Source organism: Entelurus aequoreus, linkage group LG08 (genome assembly GCF_033978785.1).
Source record: "Entelurus aequoreus isolate RoL-2023_Sb linkage group LG08, RoL_Eaeq_v1.1, whole genome shotgun sequence".
In the NCBI taxonomy this organism is placed as follows: domain Eukaryota; kingdom Metazoa; phylum Chordata; class Actinopteri; order Syngnathiformes; family Syngnathidae; genus Entelurus; species Entelurus aequoreus.
In genome coordinates, this window is record NC_084738.1 from 59,829,063 (window position 1) to 59,849,608 (window position 20,546).

Consider the following 20,546-nt stretch of genomic DNA (forward strand, 5'->3'; position numbering starts at 1 on the left):
GAGCTGGACTTAGTGGAACAGTCCAAAACGATGCCGCCTTTTAACGTTTTAAAGTATTAATTGAGCGGATTTGTTTTCTGGTCATGTTAGTTACTGGTCTGCAAACATCCACAATGTTCGTAGTTTTACCTGATCCACGCGTTGTGTAACAATAGCGTCGTCTCCTGCGAAGACAGACTGGAGGTCACAGAGATTATTACTACATTATGTGGACACTATAAGACATTTAAAGGATGCTTTGGGTAAGATGACGTTTTCTCTGAAACATGTTTAAAACATGTGTGAAGTATGTTCATAACATGATAGCTGTGTGCATACAGTTACAATATGATGATCACACAGGTTATCTTTATAACATGTCCGAAAAGCAGGAAGACACAGACGACCTCTTTCCCGCTTCATAGCAATTACTAAAACATTTGTTCACTCTCTGTTCTCAATTTGCAACACAATTTAAATAAAAAAGTAGTTAAGTTGTGATTCACATAATACATCTGTCTCGTTTGCAGAAGCGGTGTTTGTCAAGGGCTGAGCTGCAGTACCGCAGATGGAACTGCTTTCTAAAAAGAAAATACAGCTTTCTGCCAGGTAAGATCAATTCAAAATGAAAGAAAACTCATCCAGCTAACACAAAAATATATTTCATTGATACAGACGATGTCAAGTCACTGCGGTCTGTGGTCAACCCGGATGTATGCAAGTAAGTTTTTCTAAAACTGAAGGTATTTAAATGGATAGGAATGGTTTAGGTTTTTATTTAGCGTATGGCGTTACAGATTACTATACGCCAAAACAACCCGTCATAAAAACATTTTTTCCCCCGGGCTATTATTCTGAAACCCGCAAATATAACTCTGGAACTAATCAGTCACTGTGAATGTATTAACTCATGTTCACGTCATCATCCTTTTTACCTTTTGTTCTATTGACCATTGCACTATTATTTATTAGCCTTGCACATACACTATATTGCCAAAAGTATTTGGCCACCTGCCTTGACTCACATGTGAACTTGAAGTGCCATCCCATTCCTAACCCATAGGGTTCAATAGGATGTGGGTCCACCTTTTGCAGCTATTACAGCTTCAACTCTTCTGGGAAGGCTGTCCACGAGGTTGCGGAGTGTGTTTATAGGAATTTTTCCGCCATTCTTCCAAAAGCGCATTGGTGAGGTCACACGCTTATGTTGGTCGAGAAGGCCTGGCTCTCAGTCTCCGTTCTAATTCATCCCAAAGGTGTTTTATCGGGTTCAGGTCAGGACTCTGTGCAGGCCAGTCAAGTTCATCCACACCAGACTCTGTCATCCATGTCTTTATGGACCTTGCTTTGTGCACTGGTGCACAGTCATGTTGGAAATGTTCCCACAATGTTGGGAACATGGAATTGTCCAAAATGTTTTGGTATCCTGGAGCATTCAAAGTTCCTTTTACTGGAACTAAAGGGCAAAGCCCAACTCCTGAAAAACAACCCCACACCATAATTCCTCCTCCACCAAATTTCACACTCGGCACAATGCAGTCCGAAATGTACCGTTCTCCTGGCAACCTCCAAACGCAGACTCGTCCATCAGATTGCCAGATGGAAAAGCGTGATTCATCACTCCAGAGAAGGCGTCTCCACTGCTCTAGAGTCCAGTGGCGACGTGCTTTACACCACTGCATCCCACGCTTTGCATTGGACTTGGTGATGTATGGCTTAGACGCAGCTGCTCGGCCATGGAAACCCACTCCATGAAGCTCTCTGCGTACTGTACGTGGGCTAATTGGAAGGTCACATGACGTTCGGAGCTCTGTAGCAACTGACTGTGCAGAAAGTCTTTGCACTATGCGCTTCAGCATCCGCTGACCCCTCTCTGTCAGTTTACTTGACCTACCACTTTGTGGCTGAGTTGCTGTTGTTCCCAAACTCTTTCATTTTCTTATAATAAAGCTGACAGTTGAGTTTGGAATATTTAGTAGCGAGGACATTTCACGACCGGATTTGTTGCACAGGTGGCATCCTACGACAGTTCCACGCTGGAAATAACTGAGAGTGGCCCATTCTTTCACAAGTGTTTGTAGAAACATGCCTAAGTGCTTGATTTTATACACCTGTGGCCGGGCCAAGTGATTAGGACACCTGATTCTGATCATTTAGATGGGTGGCCAAATACTTTTGGCAATATAGTGTATTAGCTGGACGAAGTGGCTGGGGAGAGGGAAGTCTGGGGTTCTCTGCTCAGGCTGCTTGGATAAGCGGAAGAAGATGGATAGATGGATCTTAGTTATTTAAGTGCTCGTTTATATTCTTAGTTCATCGTTGATATTTATTGTCTACATCGAACGAGAGAGCACAGCCTACCAAGTCAAAATCTTTGCATGTTAAACAAACAAGGAATTTTGACTCTGATTCATATCAAACTGCAAATTGTGTACGCAGGATCCGGAACATTGGCATCATGGCCCACATCGACGCGGGAAAGACCACCACCACGGAGAGGATGCTTTACTACTCTGGCTATACCCGAGCACTGGGAGGTGTGTTTTAAGTCAGTGTTTCTTAACCATAGGGCCGTGAGCGCCCACGAGAAGGCTGCTAAAAATATCTGTTTCTCGGCTGTGGTCCACATGGGCCGCAGGGGTACTCTGTTGTAATACACTTTTTCGCCACTGGTGGCTGTAAAAACAATATCAAACAGAAGAAGTCTGGAGCCAAAGTCATAGAGAAGTTTCTTAAGGGCAAAAAATATGACAAAAGTGGTGAATCTGTATTTTCATTTGCTCTAAAATTGTTACCGACATGTTTATTTACGTAACGTCTAAGATCATTTTATTCTGTCAAAATGAGCTGCTTTGTCAAAAAGAGCAACACAACGCTAGTGAGCAAGCGCATCAGCGCAGAAATTTTCCTCGAAAACAAATTAATTTTAAAATGAACAACTTTGTGTTGACTTACCTCGTGTAGACTTTGCCACTTGCGCTACAAGTAAGTAATTATTTACAATTATATGTCTTTCATTGTAACTTCGGACCAGTAATCACGTAGACCAGGGATGCCCATTACGTCGATCGCGAGCTACGGGTCGATCGTGGAGGATGCCAAAAAACTATGTATCATTTTTTTTTTAATATCATGTGTGCCAATACAAATGATCTGGCCAGACATTTTACAAACAACACTGCCCTCTGGTGGCATGGAGCAGTGCATGCCATAGTAAATAAGGCAGAAAACTTCACTTCATAAATCAGCAATAAGCACTTTAACAAGTCAACACTAACAAGGATTGTTTTATAGCTTTTACAAAAAAAAAAAAGAGGACAAAGATTAAGCATCCTATGCCAGCCAGGCATAAAAATAAAAAAATAGTCCTAAAAATTTGCGATCATCAATTTTTACTAAGACGTCACTTTCGTCACTTGATTGACATTTACGGCACCCGAGGGTCTTGTGAGCTCGTTATTAAGAAAAAATGACAGAGAGGAAGGCGAGAAACACTTTTTATGCTGTCCAAACTCTAAAGACCGACCGCACAGTTCCTGTCTTCACAATAAAAGCCCTGCTTCATCATGCCTGTGCTAACAAAATAAGAGTCTCAGAAAGCCAGCGTGCACAAGCTAGCAAGCTACGGCGTTTGCTGCCAATGTATTTCTTGTAAAGTGTATATAAACGAGTATGGAAGCTGGACAAATAAGATGCCAAAAAACAACCACTTTCATGTGGTATTGGACAGAAAGGAGGTGGACATTATCAGCTCAGCACTACTGTCTGATTCCAATCAATGCAGAATCAGGTAATACACCAACTTATATTATTGTCTTCATGAAAGAAATGAATCTATATGTGTTAAAAATGCTTGTATTATCATTAAACACCTTTTAACTTGTGAACAAAAACGTCTCTTTCATAAATAAAAGTAAATTAGATATATGAATAAGGTAGATCCCCTGGACTTGGTCAATTGAAAAGTAGCTCGCCTGCAGAAAAAGTGTGGGCACCCCTGATGTAGACTATTACAGCGCGAGGAAGTTCACATTGACGCTAATAATGGTAGCCAAATTTTGTTTTTTATAACCGTTTAAAAAATAAAATAAAAAGTTTCTCAATTGTGGTCTGTATGGGCTGCAGGGGTACTCGGTTGTAATACCCTTGTTCACCACTTGTGGCAGTAATGACAATATCAAACAAACAGAAAAAGTCTGAAACTAAAGTCATAGTTTAAGCGCAAAAATAATGACCAAAGTGGTGAAGCTGTGTTATCATTTGCACTTATTTGACAGTTTAGTTAAACATATATTAGCTATTATTCATTTAGTTATAATGTATTTATTTTACCACTGCATAATTGAATGCAAATATAATTTATCAGTTTTTGAGTCCCTTCTCTTGCAGTATATTCGATTAGTATTTATTGTTGTAATCTGCCTGACCTAAGCCTTGTGGTGAACACATGCTTTCATATCATTTGACAAGGTTGTAAATAGAGATGTCCGATAATATCGGCCGATAAATGCTTTAAAATGTAATATCGGAAATTATCGGTATCAGTGTTTTTATTATCAGTATTTTTATTTATTTTTTTACTTTTTTTTTTAAATGAATTAAATCAACATAAAAAACACAAGATACACTTACAATTAGTGCACCAACCCAAAAAACCTCCCTCCCCCATTTACACTCATTCACACAAAAGGGTTATTTCTTTCTGTTATTAATATTCTGGTTCCTACATTATATATCAATATATATCAATACAGTCTGCAAGGGATACAGTCCGTAAGCACACATGATTGTGCGTGCTGCTGGTCCACTAATAGTACTAACCTTTAACAGTTAATTTTACTCATTTTCATTAATTACTAGTTTCTATGTAACTGTTTGTATATTGTTTTACTTTCTTTTTTATTCAAGAAAATGTTTTTAATTTATTTATCTTATTTTATTTAATAAATTTTTTTAAAAAGGACCTTATCTTCACCATACCTGGTTGTCCAAATTAGGCATAATAATGTGTTAATTGCACGACTGTATATATCGTATCGGTTGATATCGGTATCGGTAATTAAGAGTTGGACAGTATCGGAATATCGGATATCGGCAAAAAAGCCATTATCGGACATCCCCAGTTGTAAACTGTAAGTAGGTGAGATCTAATTATTGACTATGATTCAAACGAAGAGTAAGATTACTAATTCAGTGTTAATATTTGAGTTGTGTAGTGGACAAGTTGGCCCTGAGAAGAAAAAGGTTAGGAACCCCTGTTTTAAAGTGATTTCAGATGATAGACGTCCTGTTTCTAAACACTCCTTGTTGCTGTTCCAGATGTGGACGACGGAGACACAGTGACCGACTTCATGGCTCAAGAGCGCGAGCGTGGAATCACCATCCAGTCGGCAGCGGTTACGTTTGACTGGAAAGGCCACAGAATCAACCTGATCGACACTCCAGGTACCGACACGACTGTTTGACTTTTTTAAGGCAGACATTTGAATGGTTTTGACGGCAGGTCACGTGGACTTCACTCTGGAGGTAGAGCGGGCTCTTCGCGTTCTCGACGGGGCCGTGGTCGTGTTCGATGCATCTGCAGGCGTCGAGGTTTGAACTATGTCGGTTCTTATTTAAAAATTAAATAAGGTGGAGTTCTCTAATAAACCAAAGTGCTGGCTCGGATCTTTCAGGCTCAGACTTTGACTGTGTGGAGGCAAGCTGAGAAGCATCACGTCCCGTGTGTTTGTTTCCTCAACAAGATGGACAAGCCTGCAGCCAAGTAGGAGAATATTCCACAAAAAACATGTTTTCATGTTTAAAACTGGATTTTTCCTTCTTTCAGCCTCAGTTTTTCCATTGAGAGCATCAGGCAGAAGTTAAAAGCCAACCCAGTCCTCCTTCAGGTAAAATTAATGTGGGGAGGACATAAGAAATATTGCATTTGAAAATATTGGCATCTATAAGAGCAAAGGAAACTATATTCAGTGGAACCTCGATTTACGAATGTAATTGGTTATTTAACAGGGTTCGTAAATGGAAAAGGTCTTATAGTGAAGCAAAATTCTCCACAAGAAACAATGTAAATATGAAAAATGGGTTCCAGTCTTGGCAAAAATCCATATTTTTAGTGAAGGTTTGTACACTTTGAACTAGAGATGTCCGATAATATCGTCATACTTGCCAACCCTCCCGATTTCCAGAGACTCCCGAATTTCTCTAGTATACTCTGGACTGAAGCTGTGTGCCTTCATTGTTTTTGTAGCTGTTGTTTTGAGGCATGTTTAAAAAAAATAAAAATAATGCACTTTGTGAAAGTCAAAGTATAGTATTTCCCATAGTTGTAGTGAGTATCAAGATTATCTCAGGGAGAGCATGTCCCAAATTCCAAGCTGCTGTTTTGAGGCATGTTAAAAAAAATAATGCACTTTGTGACTTCAATAACAAATATGGCAGTGCCATTTTGGCACTTTTTTTTTCCATAACTGGAGTTTAAGTTGTTCTCTTATTTTGGAAAACCTTGTTTTTGATTGATTGATTGAAACTTGTATTAGTAGATTGCACAGTACAGTACATATTCCGTACAATTGACCACTAAATGATAACACCCGAATAAGTTTTTCAACTTGTTTAAGTCGGGGTCCACGTTAATCAATTCATGGTAAAGTTACATTGTTTAATGCATCCAGCGGGGCATCACAACAAAATTAGGCATAATAATGTGTTAATTCCACAACTGTATATATCGGTATCGGTTGATATCGGAATCGGTAATTAAGAGTTGGACAATATCGGATATCGGCAAAAAAGCCATTATCGGACATGTCTACCTTGAACACAATATAAAGTGCTGTACAACAGTACTGTATATCAAACAAACATAACAAGGATATGATGGGTTATTTAAAAAAGTAAATTATTCTTTTTTTTAACAAGCTAAAACGACGACGACAAACTAAACTGTCCTGTTTGCGCTGCTTTGCAGTCCCATAGGTGCTCTCACAAACGATCAGAAATCACAAAAATCCTTACCTTTAACAACCATAATGCTACAATAACAAACATTTAAAAAAGTACTTCAATTAACGTCACCAATGGAACAACTCACAAGAGAGAAAGGAGCAGACAGAGGGCGAGAAGGGAGGGGGCCGGGGGAGGGGCCGTGTGTGTTCTCTTGGAAAAGAAGCCTCTGAACGAGAGGTAGTTTTGATATTTTTCCAGAGAAGTTCGGTCTCATCACAATTAAAAACTTGCTGCGGTACGAAGCCGGCTACCTCAATCTCTTAAATACCAGCAGGCACAAAATTAAATGAATGAAGCGTTCGCACACACAGACATATTTGGCTCAATCTAAACGTTTGTAACCCGAAAAGTTTGCAAATAGAGAGGTTGGTAAACGAGGTTCCACTGTACAGTGAAATCACCGTATAGAACCCAACAATTTTTTTGTTTCCTTTTGTAGATTCCAGTCGGCACAGGAAAGAATTTCTCCGGCGTAGTTGACCTGTTGACCAATCAGAGGCTGGCGTGGAAGCTGAACGAGCGGGAGGACGACGGGCGCGTTTTTGAGGTCAAACCTGTCAGTGAGTGGAAGGAACCGGAGCTGGCGCAGGAGGTCCGCCAGGCCAGAACCGCTTTAATCGAGCAGGCAGGTACACATTTTTAACACTACTTGCGGACACTTTTTATTTGAAAGTGGTCAACTCCAGGTTGCAGATTTGGATGATGAGTTTGCGGAGGTGCTGCTGACTGACTTCGGTGACAATTTCGATGCCGTTCCTTCAATAAAAGTGAGTTGGCTGCCACATTGTGTCAAGGTAAATACAAACGAGGTTGTGGAATATGTCCTCAGCTCCAAGAGGCCCTGAGAAGGATCACTTTGGAACGTAAAGGAGTCCCGGTGCTCTGCGGCAGCTCTTTACGCAATAAAGGCGTTCAGCCTCTCATGGACGCCATCGCCGCCTTCCTGCCCGCCCCGGACGAGCGGCCCCATGACCTGGTGTGAGTGGAATATCCCGACTTGCTCCAATAACTCACTACTAGAGATCGATCGATATGTTTTTTTTTTCCAGGGCCGATACCGATTATTAGTAGTCAAGGAGGCTGGTAATCAATATTTGTGCTCAATATTCTTTTGCAGTAAAAGTTATTTAAACATGAAATATATACATCCGTAAACAGCTGGACAAGGCTTTAAGTTGTGTTTTTAACATTATTTTGAAGGAAACTGACTAGTAGTGATAACATATACGTATGTATATATACCGACCTTATCTTCACTATACCTGGTTGTCCAAATTAGGCATAATGTGTTAATTCCACGACTGTATATATCGGTATCGGTTAATATCGGTATCTGTAATTAAGAGTTGGACAATATCGGATATCGGCAAAAAAGCCATTATCGGACATCCCTAATAACAATGTTAAATAATGGTGCCAACAATCAGTCGATCTCTACTCACCACTGCCTCTCGGGGAACAACAGCTTCCCTAAAAAGTGGCCTCCGCTGTAACAAACGGCACGCTACATCAATGGTGGCGTAGCGTTCATGTATCATCGTTGTTGTGCTTGTGCAGGCGCTGGTACAAGGACGACTTGTGCGCCCTGGCCTTTAAGGTTCTCCACGACAAGCAGCGCGGCCCTCTGGTCTTCCTCCGCATCTACTCGGGTACGCTAAAAGCCCAGACGGCGCTCCACAACATCAACAGGAACAGCACGTATGTCCACCGCCTGCTGGGGTTTTTTGTTTTTTTTAGACGCCAAAAATGTCAACATGCTAAATCCGCTATTTCCTCACCAGCGAGAAGATGAGCAGACTTCTCGTGCCGTTTGCTGACCAGCACGTGGAAATCCCCTCCTTGACGGCGGGAAACATCGCCCTGACTGTCGGACTGAAGCAGGTGCGTGCCACTCCTTCCTCACCTTTGTTCTTTCTCACACCTTCTTGCTCTTGGCAGACGGTAACAGGAGACACCATCGTCTCATCCAAAGCGTCGGCCGCCGCCGCCGCCCGCAGGGCACAGAAGGAGGGCAAGTCGGGAAAGGGGCGTGACCAACAAACCGACGTGGTCCTTTCGGGGGTGGAGGTCCCCGATCCGGTCTTTTTCTGCACCATTGAGCCGCCCACCATGTCCAAACAGGCCGGTCAGTCACTACGGAAGGTTCTTCGGCGTCATCCCTTACAGTTCCAGCTAGAGATGTCCGATATTATCGGCCGATAAATGCTCTAAAAATGTAATATCGGAAATGATCGGTATCGGTTTCAAAAAGTAAAATTTATGACTTTTTAAATCGCCGCTGTACGGAGTGGAGAAGTACACACCAGTTGCGTCTCGCATTCATACTTGGCAACACTCCCGATTTTCCCGGGAGACTCCCGAATTTCAGTGCAACCATTCTCCTGAATTTCTCCCGATTTCCAACCAGACAACAATATTGGGGGCGTGCCTTAAAGGCACTGCATTTGCGTGCCGGTTCAGTCACATAGTATCTACGGCTTTTCACACACACAAGTGAATGCAAGGCATACTTGGTCAACAGCCATACACGTCACACTGAGGGAGAGCATGTCCCAAATTCCAAGCTGCTGTTTTGAGGCATGTTAAAAAAAATAATGCACTTTGTGACTTCAATAATAAATATGGCAGTGCCATGTTGGCATTTTTTTTCCATAACTTGAGTTGATTTAATTTGGAAAACCTTGTTACATTGTTTAATGCATCCAGCGGGGCATCACAACAAAATTAGGCATAATAATGTGTTAATTCCACGACTACATATATCGTATCGGTTGATATCGGTAATTAAGAGTCGGACAATATCGGAATATCGGTAAAAAAGCCATTATCGGACATCTCTAGTTCCAGCTCTTTCTTTTTAGACCTTGAGAACGCACTGAGCAACCTCCAGAGGGAAGACCCCAGTCTGAAAGTCAGGATTGACCCGGATTCTGGACAGGTAGACCACATGATTGGATCAGCCATCTTGTCACCTTAATCCCACACGCCCCCCCACAATTCTGTTCCCAGACTATCTTGTGTGGGATGGGGGAGCTGCACATCGAGATAATCCACGATCGCATCCGGCGGGAATACGGCATCGAGACTCACCTGGGCCCTCTCCAGGTGGCGTACAGGGAGACTATCCTCCACCAGGCCTCTGCTGCAGGTACTACCAACGTGTACGTCACCGCCAGCCGTTTTTCAATATAAAATCAACACAAAAAAAGGACTTCTTTTTTTTTGTAGTTTTTGTTTTCCAGGCTTAAAAGGATAACAAATCGTTTTTTCCAATTTACGATTTTGTGCACAGTTAGAAAATAGACATAACCGATAACGGGCATTTGAACTCGTTTTTTGAGACTCAAAGTTTACCTGGAAGTAGATATCTGTGGATTTGGGCTTGAAGGTAAATAAATAAATCAAGTTCCGAACAAATAGGAGTCTCCATCAAGTTGAAGTTAACCCAGTGCTTCTCAAATATTTCTGTGAATATTGTGAAGAAATCCCCATTTACTTCTCTGCCAGATTCATGAATCTTCTCTGTCCGGCCACTAGACTTTCCATTGATATGCTTGGACACAGCACTCTGTGAACAGCCAGCCTCCTTAGCTATGAACTTTTGTGGCTTACATCCTATGGAGGGTATCAATGATGGTCTTCTGGCCAGCTGTCAAGTCTGCAGTCTTCCCCATATTCATCCTAACTGAGACAATTGAACCAAAGTCAAGCAATTTAATGACAACCTGTGCAGGTGCTTTGAGTTTAGTTGAAGAGTAGTGTGTGACACTCAAGTTTAAAACATTCATGCCCTGTAAAATTTGGGCCGATTTTGTGAGCAGGAGACTCAAATTATGTATAAATAAACAACAAAATACCTGAAATCGTTTAAGTTGTGCGCCCTGAATCTACAATCCAGTGACTTTCAACCACTGTGCCGTCTGGTGTGTCGTGGGAAATTATGCAACTTCACCTAATTGGTCCAAAAAAATATTTTTTGCAAATCAATAATCATAATAATGTGCCGTTGTCTAGTGCCTGTGCTGTGTAGAGCTTGGCAGGGTAATCTTGTAATACTCCATATCAGTAGGTGGCAGTTCATTGCTTTGTAGAAGTGGGAACGCGTCGAGGATGGTTTGTCGTGATCCCAATACGCAGAGCACGGCGGGAGACGGCGTGCAGGTAAAAAGGTATGTAACGCTTAAACTAAAAATGAACAAAAGGCAAGTCCCACTAGGAAAAGGCACTGAAGCATAGGGATGGCTATGTAAAACAAAAGTAAAACTGAACTGGCTACAAAGTCAACAAAAACAGAATGCTGGACGACAGCAAAAACTTACAGCGTGTGGAGCCTGTACATGACATGACAATCAACAATGTCCCCACAAAGAAGGATAGCGTACGCACAACTGAAATAGTCTTGATTGTGAAAACAAAGCAGGTGCGGGCAATAGCACTCGAAGGAAAGCATAAGGCTGCTATAGGAGAACACCAACAAAACAGGAAGGGTCACCAAAATAACAGCGCAAGACAGGAACTAAAGCACTACAAACAGGAAACAACAACAAACTCAAAATAAGGCACGACGACCTGGTGGAGTTACATTTTTTAACCTTTTCTTCTGGTGGTGTGCCTCCCTAAAAAATGTGCCTTGGCTCAAAAAAGGTTGAAAAACACTGCTATAATCTATGGAAGTTTAAAGTTTTGAATGGAATTATGGAAATAAATACACTTTTCCATGATATTCAAATATTTTGGAAATGGTCTATACAGTATGTCTACAGATTACTTTTACCAGGTTAACTTGGTGTGGGTTTGCAAAAAACAAGTCCAAATGCTGGTTATCCATTAAATCCAGGTTTCAACTGGGTAAAAAATTTGGAAGTTTATTTGTAATCAGTTATTTTCATTTTGGGCCTGTTAAGAAATATTGAAAAAACAAGTTTAGTTTTATATTGAAAAAAGGGACTGGCCGCGACGTACACACACCCAGGTACTACCAACACCTCCATTCATCACGTGACTTACTGGGCTTGTGACGTAGACACACTGGACCGCACGGTGGGCGAGAAGAGACACGTGGTGACAGTGGAGGTGGTTGTCCAACCGGACGACAATTCGCCTCAGGTGGCGTTTGCGGAAGAAGCCGCCGAGACTCTGTCGGCAAACGTGCGAGAGGCGGTGGAGAACGGCGTGCACAGCTCCTATCTCCAAGGTGAACTTTCCGACCTGAGGCGAGCGAGCATCTCAGATACAATCGAGAGTTCAAGCCACCGTTCCTCTTCCAGGTCCGCTGCTGGGCTACCCTGTACAGGGCGTGTCCACCCTAATCCAAAGCGTCAACGCAGAACCAGGAACGTCCTTGGCCATGGTCTCTGCCTGCGTGTGCCGCTGCATGCTGAAGGTGCGCAGCGGTTCAAACCCGCATCTTCACCAACGCCAGTGTGGCCGCTCTCGCTTCATCCGTCCTTCTGTGCAGGCCCTGAGGCTCGCCGGGGGACAGCTGCTGGAGCCCGTCATGTGCCTGGAGGTGACAATCGGGGAGGAACACCTCGGCACCGTGCTGGGCGACCTGGCCCAGAGACGAGGGACGGTCCGGGACGTCCAGAGTCGTCACGACGACAAGGTGCTGCTGGCCAGCGTGCCGTTGGCGGAGACAAGGGTGAGTAGATTTAGACTGGATTGTAGGGGTGTAACGGTACACAAAAATTTCGGTTCGGTACGTACCTCGGTTTAGAGGTCACGGTTCGGTTCATTTTCGGTACAGAAAGAAAACAAAATATACATTTTTGGGTTATTTATTTACCAAATTTGCAAAATCTTCCACCAAAAATATTTTTCTTAATGGAATATTTGATGTGAAGTAATGGGAACCTTGGATAGGTCAATAATTCATAATAACTTTGATTTTGATTCAATATTATGTTTTGAGCAATGACAGTTTGAAAGAAAAAAAAACAGCTTTGTTTTATTAGTCAACATTGCAACTTTTTCTAAATTACATTTAACCTTTTAGCTTTTTTATTTCACTTTTGTTATGTTTTTGTTTATTTTAATAGTATTTTTAGAATGTGCCTTCGGGGCACACTTTTGACACTCCTGCTATAGATAATTAAATGTGATAAATCTGTGGATAAAAAGCAGAGCCTGGCGATGCAAGCGCGTTTATCATAACTCTCTCGCTCTTTCTGTCTCTGCCCCTCCTTCACCAATGCTGCTGCGCGCACAATTTGTTTTGTTTTTAACCCCTTCTTAACCCTGAACGTACATTGAAAATACACGCAACCCTAACTCAAAATGCCGGACATTTGAGGCATTTAAGAGACTCCGCCCTGACAGCTCTGCAAAAGAGGACATGTCCGGTGAAAAGAGGACGTATGGTCAGTCTATCGTAGCCGTTAGCTGCTAGCATGCCGTGTGTTGTGCCTCGGTGTGCATTGTTTACACAACGTGCGGTACGCTACTTAATATGTTCGTGTGGAAACTCGTTCAGTACACCTCCGAACCGAACCGGAACCCCCGTACCGAAACGGTTCAATACAAATACACATACCGTTACACCCCTACTGGATTGTTTTCAATATTAGTTCCAAACACTAAACAAATAAAATACCGTATTTTTCGGACCATAAGACGCACTTTAAATTATTTCATTTTCTCAAAAATCGCCAGTGCGCCTTTCTAACCCGGTGCGCCCAATGTACGGATTAATTCTGGTTGTGCTTACCGACCTTGAAGCAATTTTATTTGGTACATGCTGTAATGATAAGTGTGACCAGTAGATGGTAGTCACACATTAGAGATACGTGTAGACTGCAATATGATGTCAGTAAACACCAAAACTTTAAATGTTCCATTGAAAATATAGAACATCACACAAGGCACTCAATAATCTGTCAAAATGTTTTAGTATGACTTTGAAGCCGCACCGCTTAATGGCTTGTCTGGCTACCGTAATCAGAGATACAAGTATTACTATGGTGTGTGTATAAGGACTGCAAAATGGCACCCATTAGCAGACATATTATCTGGCGTTTTGTTTCACAATATTATGCAAAACCAACTTTTCTTACCTTCTGATACCTGCTGATGTGTATTTGAGATCTGCATAAGTCCTGAAAATTTGCTCACCTCCGCCACTGTAGTCCGTGCCGATGCCTTAGTCGATAAGCTTCTTCTTTTTCACTATTTTGTTATGTGACATTCATCCTCTGTTGTTGCCATTTCTAATAAAAAGTAGCGTAAAGTTCTAACTTGTATCTCGCTATGGAAGCGCTAAAAACTACCGGTGTAGTGAGTTTACATAATTCACCCAAGGAACTTTAGTTATTAGAGAGTTCTGGTCGGACGGTTTTTCTTGGGAAACTAGTGAGCCACGAATGAGAAGATGCTGCTCCGTTATTAATTTAAGTAAAGTCTGAATGTCATTAAAACAGTTAGCGCCATCTTTTGACACTTCTTCCACTCCCGTCCTTGCACGCTACACCGCTACAACAAAGATGACGGGGAGAAGACGCTGCCGAAGAAGAGCCACGTAAATAAGACCGCCCACTAAACGGCGCATCCTGAAGCGACTGTCACAAAGCGACTTGAAGATGATCTGTAAAACATCTATGCAACATTTTGACCAAAGAACCACCATTACATGTTATGTAGACCACAAGGAAGTGTTTTACATTTAGAAAAAAAATAAAATAATAAGACCCCTTTAATGCGCCCTATAATCCGGTGCGCCTTTTGTATGAAAAAAAACCTGAATAGACCCGCTTATCGGCAGTGCGCCCTATCGTCCGGAAAATATGGTAGTTTTTCCAATTTTGTGCACAATTTAAAAAATAGACAAAACAGGTAATAGGCATAACTACATTTTTGTGAGGTCTACCGGGAAGTATTTTTATGCGGAATAGTGCCTGTAGAGAGAAAACATAGAAGACATGAAGTTATGGGATGTCTTTTGTTTTAACCTAACCTAGTCCTTCTCAAATAGTGGGGTGGGGAGGGCGCATGTGACCTCCGGCAACATGCTCTTTTTGCTATACCAGAATATAATGAAGGCTTCAATGTAACCACGGTGGGAGCAGAGGAAAGACCGGTGTGTTGTGTCCTTTAATGTCAATAAACGTACAATGTTATGCAGAGGTGTAGTTTTATAGGACAAATTATTCTATTTATAGTCACGGTGGAGAGTGGGCGCGAAATATTTTCTTTTTTCTAAGGGGCGGGGGGGTGTAACAGAAAATATTTGAGAAGCACTGACCTAACCAAACATTGCTGATGTAGGACAAGCGGTACAATGATTCCCGGGCGCGGCCACCGCTGCTGATCACTGCTCCCCTCACCTCCCAGGGGGTTATCAAGGGTGATGGGTCAAATGCAGAGAATAATTTCACCACACCTCGTGTGCGTGTGACAATCATTGGTACTTTAACTTGGTACTTAACTTGAACTTTTAACAAGAATCTGCATTTTTCGAAGATCCATGTTTGTGTGGACATAGCTGCGATATCCACTGACTTGGCTTTTTGTTTTCGTTTTGCTGCCACTGCCTCATGAAAAGATGCAAATAAATGTCCAGTTCGGAGTTACATTTTTCCCTTTTCAGATATTTATCCGTTTTTGTCACTGCCATTTTAGTGATTTTGAATAGAGTCATTATATTGACGAACAAAGTCCTTAGCTACCTGCTGCCATCCTGTGGAAGATTAAATAACTGCACACAGGGCACACGCAGTAACAGTGATTTTTTTTTCTTACCACAGGCACACCTTACTATTGTTACTATATTTTCAGATTTTACCACGTTTGCCTGACACCACTGTAGTTGAAAGAATAAACTACACCATTACCACCACAAACAGAGTAGTATTGCAGTCATACTTGCCAAGGGGCGGCGTGGCGAAGTTGGTAGAGTGGCCGTGCCAGCAATCGGAGGGTTGCTGGTTACTGGGGTTCAATCCCCACCTTCTACCATCCTAGTCACGTCCGTTGTGTCCATGGGCAAGACACTTCACCCTTGCTCCTGATGGCTGCTGGTTAGCGCCTTGCATGGCAGCTCCCGCCATCAGTGTGTGAATGGGTGAATGTGGAAATACTGTCAAAGCGCTTTGAGTACCTTGAAGGTAGAAAAGCGCTATACAAGTACAACCCATTTATTTATAACCCTCCCGATTTTCCCGGGAGACTCACAAATTTCAGTGCCCCTCCCGAAAATCTCCCGGGGCAACCATTCTCCCGAATTTCTCCCAATTTCCACCCGGACAACAATATTGGGGGCGTTAAGGCACTGCCTTTAGCGTCCTCTACAACCTGTCGTCACGTCCGCTTTTCCTCCATACAAACAGCATGCCGGCCCAGTCACATAATATAAGCGGCTTTAACACACACACACACACACACACACACACACACACACACACACACACACACACACACACACACACACACACACACACACACACACACACACACACACACAAGTGAATGCAATCCATACTTGATCAACAGCCATACAGGTCACACTGAGGGTGTCCGTATAAACAACTTTAACACTGTTACAAATATGCACCACACTGTGAACCCCCACCAAACAAGAATGACAAACACATTTCGGGAGAACATCCGCACCGTAACACAACATAAACACAACAGAACAAATACCCAGAACCCCTTGCAGCACTAACTCTTCCGGGACGCTACAATATACACCCCTGCTACCACCAAACCCCGCCCCCCATGTCCCGAATTCGGAGGTCTCAAGGTTGGCAAGTATGATTGCAGTACGTGTTCATTAATGATGTACAGGGTTAAATATTAAAGTAGTGTAATTTTCTGCGAGCCTTCTTTCTTGCATTTTTCAACTGTAACCACGTTTCCTTTAGAAAGTACAATATTTTTATATCATTCATAAAATTGTTCTTCCTGAGTGACATAAACTGTAAGCAGTCTTAAGTCCATGTTTGTGATTGGCCATTTTCTGCTTCTTTTGTGAACAAAAGGACTAAGGCAAGATTAGAAAATCCTGACTCATCAGGTAATTATCGAGTTTCGTGGCCATACAACATGTTTGATGTTTATTTAGGGTCAAGATCTTTATGCAGTCCTATAAATAAAGAAATCCCATAACTGCAACTTGATTGAAACCCCCTCGGTCCTCCTGCCTTTATGTTTTCTACCTGCAAGCACAAGTCCACGTAAAACTACTTCCGGGTAAACTTTGTATGTCAAATGAATTCACAAAAAATAAGTTGATATGTTCTCTGTTTTGTCAATTTTCTATTTAACTTTTGGTTTTATTTTGAAAAATGAATGAACAAATGATACATGGGTTGAGGATCTTGCTGTTGGCAACTTGCTCACAGTTACATTTTTCAAAGCAAACAATATAACAAGAACACCATTATTATGATACCGTTAATGGTTTAAAAAAACATTGGTTTTAAAACTGTCTATTTTTCACGTGCACTGCAAAAACTGAAATCTAAGTAAGATTAAATATCTCAAATAAGGGTGATATTTGCTTATTTTCTGTCCGATAAGATAATTCTTCTCACTAAGCAGATTTTATGTTAGTGTTACTTGTTTTAAGTGTTTTGGTCCTAAATGATCTCAGTAAGATATTACAGCTTGTTGCTGAGATTTGATGACCTATATTGAGTAAAACATGCTTGAAACTAGAATATCAACTGATGCAAAGCTGTGTCATCAACACTCACAAGTATAAAACTACTTTTTTAAAGTAATAATTTCTTATTTTAAGCTTGTAAAAAAAAAAAAAAAAAATCATGACTTTGACACAATTGTGTCTCATATTAAAACAGATGACAGCCAAATGGACTTTGCTGTTTTATTTTCAATGAAAAAATAGAAAATACGTACTCCTATAGTAGTACAGTTGTTGTTAGTGAGAATATACTTATTTTAAGGTATTTTTGGGTTCATTGAGGTTAGCTAATTTTACTTGTTTTGGAAAGTCTTGACAAGCCGAATTTTCTTGTTCTATTGGCAGATAATTTTGCTTAGTTCAAATAAAATATCCCTAATTTTTGTATTTTTTTTCTTGTTTTTGAACACTGACTTTTTGCAGTGTGCACAAATATAAAAGCAGTCCAAGAGAAACAATTTGCATTTATGATGTTGATAATAATAAACATGCAATGACTGCTCACGCTAACTCTTCAAATTGCTATTATTAGCCAACATCACCCAAAGCCATTGCGCGTGCATGTGTTAGGCAGGTAAGTACCGTATTTTTCGGAGTATAAGTCGCTCCGGAGTGTAAGTCGCACTGGCCGAAAATGCATAATAAAGAAGGAAAAAAACATATAAGTCTCACTGGAGTATAAGTCGCATTTTTTTGGGGAAATGTATTTGATAAAACCCAACACCAAGAATAGACATTTGAAAGGCAATTTAAAATAAAGAATAGTGAACAACAGGCTGAATAAGTGTACATTATATGAGGCATAAATAACCAACTGAGAACGTGCCTGGTATGTTAACGTAACATATTATGGTAAGTCATTCAAATAACTATAACATATAGAACATGCTATACGTTTACCAAACAATCTGTCACTCCTAATCACTAAATCCCATGAAATCTTATACGTCTAGTCTCTTACGTGAATGAGCTAAATAATATTTGATATTTTACAGTAATCACTGGAAATTAAAAACCAAAAATACGATTGAACGATAAATTTCATTTTAAAATGCAAAGAAGAAGAAAACAATTTGTTTTCTTTTTTGCCATATTGCCCAGCCCTACCGCTAATTTGCCACTGTTATGTCCCGCCCTCTTCCGGCTTCTAGGACGTAATTACGTACAGTATTTTTCGGACTATAAGTTGCAGTTTTTTTCATAGTTTGGCCGGGGGTGCGACTTATACTCAGGAGCGACTTATGTGTGAAATTATTATTATAATTTCACACATAAGTCGCTCCTGAGTATAAGTCGCACCCCCGGCCAAACTATGAAAAAAACTGCGACTCTTCTTTGCGTTTTAAAATGGAATTTATCCTTCAATCGTATTTTTGGTTTTTAATTTCCAGTGATGAAAAGAAAACATACACCAAACCAGGGTCAATAATGTGTTATTGTGAATTTCTCACAGTATTTATCCCATCTAATGTGTTGTTGAAATGTCTTGCTCAAGGGTTATTCCACCGTCCTGCGGACACTGACCTCAGGGAAGGCCACCTTCTCCTTGGAACTGGACACCTACGAGGCCATGAGCCCACAGGACCAGAACATACTCCTAAGACGCATGTCTGGTGTGCTGTGACCACATAAACTTCCACAGTCTTGATCACGGTACTATTCATGGTGAGATGGATTAAAAAAGTGCACATAAGCACGCTCAAACATCAACATTTGTATTCAACAATCAGTTTGACAAACATTACAAAAGAGTGCATTGATCTGACGTGATGTGTGCATTGAGTATCGCGATTCGGCTTCACATTTGATTTCTCACGTTTGGGTTGATTTCCCTCTTCTCCTTAGATTCCCTTGTACTCGTGAGGACAGTAGCTGGAAAAGAGCGGCTCGGCGGGAATACCGCGCCTTAAATGATAAGAAAATGTATATATAGTATTTCCACATACTTGGTGAATGCACGGTTGGTTGCTACTCACTCGACCATGCGACAGCGGTGCGAGGACAGTCGGCTGTAGGCGTCGCCGATGTCCGTCACGGTCTTGGCGCTCCACAGACGCTCCGCCACAGCGCTGGCCCGAGGCCTGCAAAGGATCAGGGTGGTCATGTGATCAATTATTTAAATTTCATCATCATGTAAAATTTGAAAGTGGATTGGTTTTGAATGGGAATATGTTCAACTCAGAGCTGACATTTCTTCATATATTAAGATCGCAATAAACCTCTTCTTTGATACTGAAGATGTCGCACTTCCATTTCTTACGATATTATCGGATGTCTTACCAGAGTCGGGGCGTGAGGTTGGTGGCGTCCACGTACTCCCCCCACAAGCAGGCTTCTCCACCAATCACAAGCTTCTTCTGTTCATCAGTTCCTGTTTTGTAAAGGAAGCTCTGTCAGGATTCCGTGTTCATGATTACCAATAATGATTCAAATGTTTTCCTGCTTCAACAGGCTTACACTTAACTGCACACAAGTAAACGTAGCGCTGTAGTCTGAGTAGTCGAGTCCCAATTCTATCATTATATAATTTGTAGCATTTGCTTTTTTATTTGAAATCACCACAAAATTACAGATAACAACCTGTTTTTTTTAGTCATTAAAAGTAAACAAAATTATAAAATGAAAAACGGTTTGTTATATATATATCGGCCAAAAGTTTGGACACACCTAATTTCATTGCATTTTCTTTATTTTCATGACTATTTACATTGTAGATTGTCACTGAAGGCATCAACACTATGACACCTGTGAAGTGAAAACCCTTTCAGGTGACTACCTCTTGAAGCTCATCGAGAGAATGCCAAGAGTGTGCAAAGCAAGTAATCAGAGCAAAAGGTGGCTATTTTGAAGAAACTAGAATATAAAACATGTTTTCAGTTATTTCACCTTTTTTTGTTAAGTACATAACTCCACATGTGTTCAT

General features: G+C 41.2%; 2 protein-coding genes across 3 annotated transcripts in view; one reads left to right on the forward strand and one right to left on the reverse strand.

Moving 5' to 3' along the window:
- gfm2 (GTP dependent ribosome recycling factor mitochondrial 2) lies at positions 1 to 19,855 on the forward strand. The gene is made up of 21 exons (XM_062056955.1): positions 1 to 242; positions 510 to 588; positions 655 to 700; positions 2,419 to 2,516; positions 5,299 to 5,424; positions 5,483 to 5,571; positions 5,655 to 5,743; positions 5,807 to 5,867; positions 7,424 to 7,609; positions 7,671 to 7,751; positions 7,814 to 7,962; positions 8,542 to 8,682; positions 8,766 to 8,865; positions 8,923 to 9,109; positions 9,846 to 9,922; positions 9,994 to 10,132; positions 12,008 to 12,178; positions 12,252 to 12,367; positions 12,443 to 12,625; positions 19,119 to 19,288; positions 19,469 to 19,855. The coding sequence occupies exons 1-20, from the start codon at positions 234 to 236 to the stop codon at positions 19,245 to 19,247; spliced, it is 2,256 nt and encodes a 751-aa protein (XP_061912939.1). The 5' UTR covers positions 1 to 233; the 3' UTR covers positions 19,248 to 19,288; positions 19,469 to 19,855.
- hexb (hexosaminidase B (beta polypeptide)) overlaps positions 19,062 to 20,546 on the reverse strand; it is a 26,002-nt gene continuing 24,517 nt past the window's right edge. Inside the window, exons 12-14 of one of the 2 annotated variants that reach the window (XM_062056957.1) lie at positions 19,904 to 19,994; positions 19,600 to 19,704; positions 19,062 to 19,528 (exon numbers count right to left, since the gene is read on the reverse strand). In XM_062056957.1, the coding sequence (XP_061912941.1) occupies positions 19,465 to 19,528; positions 19,600 to 19,704; positions 19,904 to 19,994 (260 nt within the window). In that variant the 3' untranslated portion in view covers positions 19,062 to 19,464. The remainder of the gene's footprint in view (positions 19,529 to 19,599; positions 19,705 to 19,903; positions 19,995 to 20,546) is intronic. The other variant, XM_062056958.1, reaches the window with a different exon arrangement.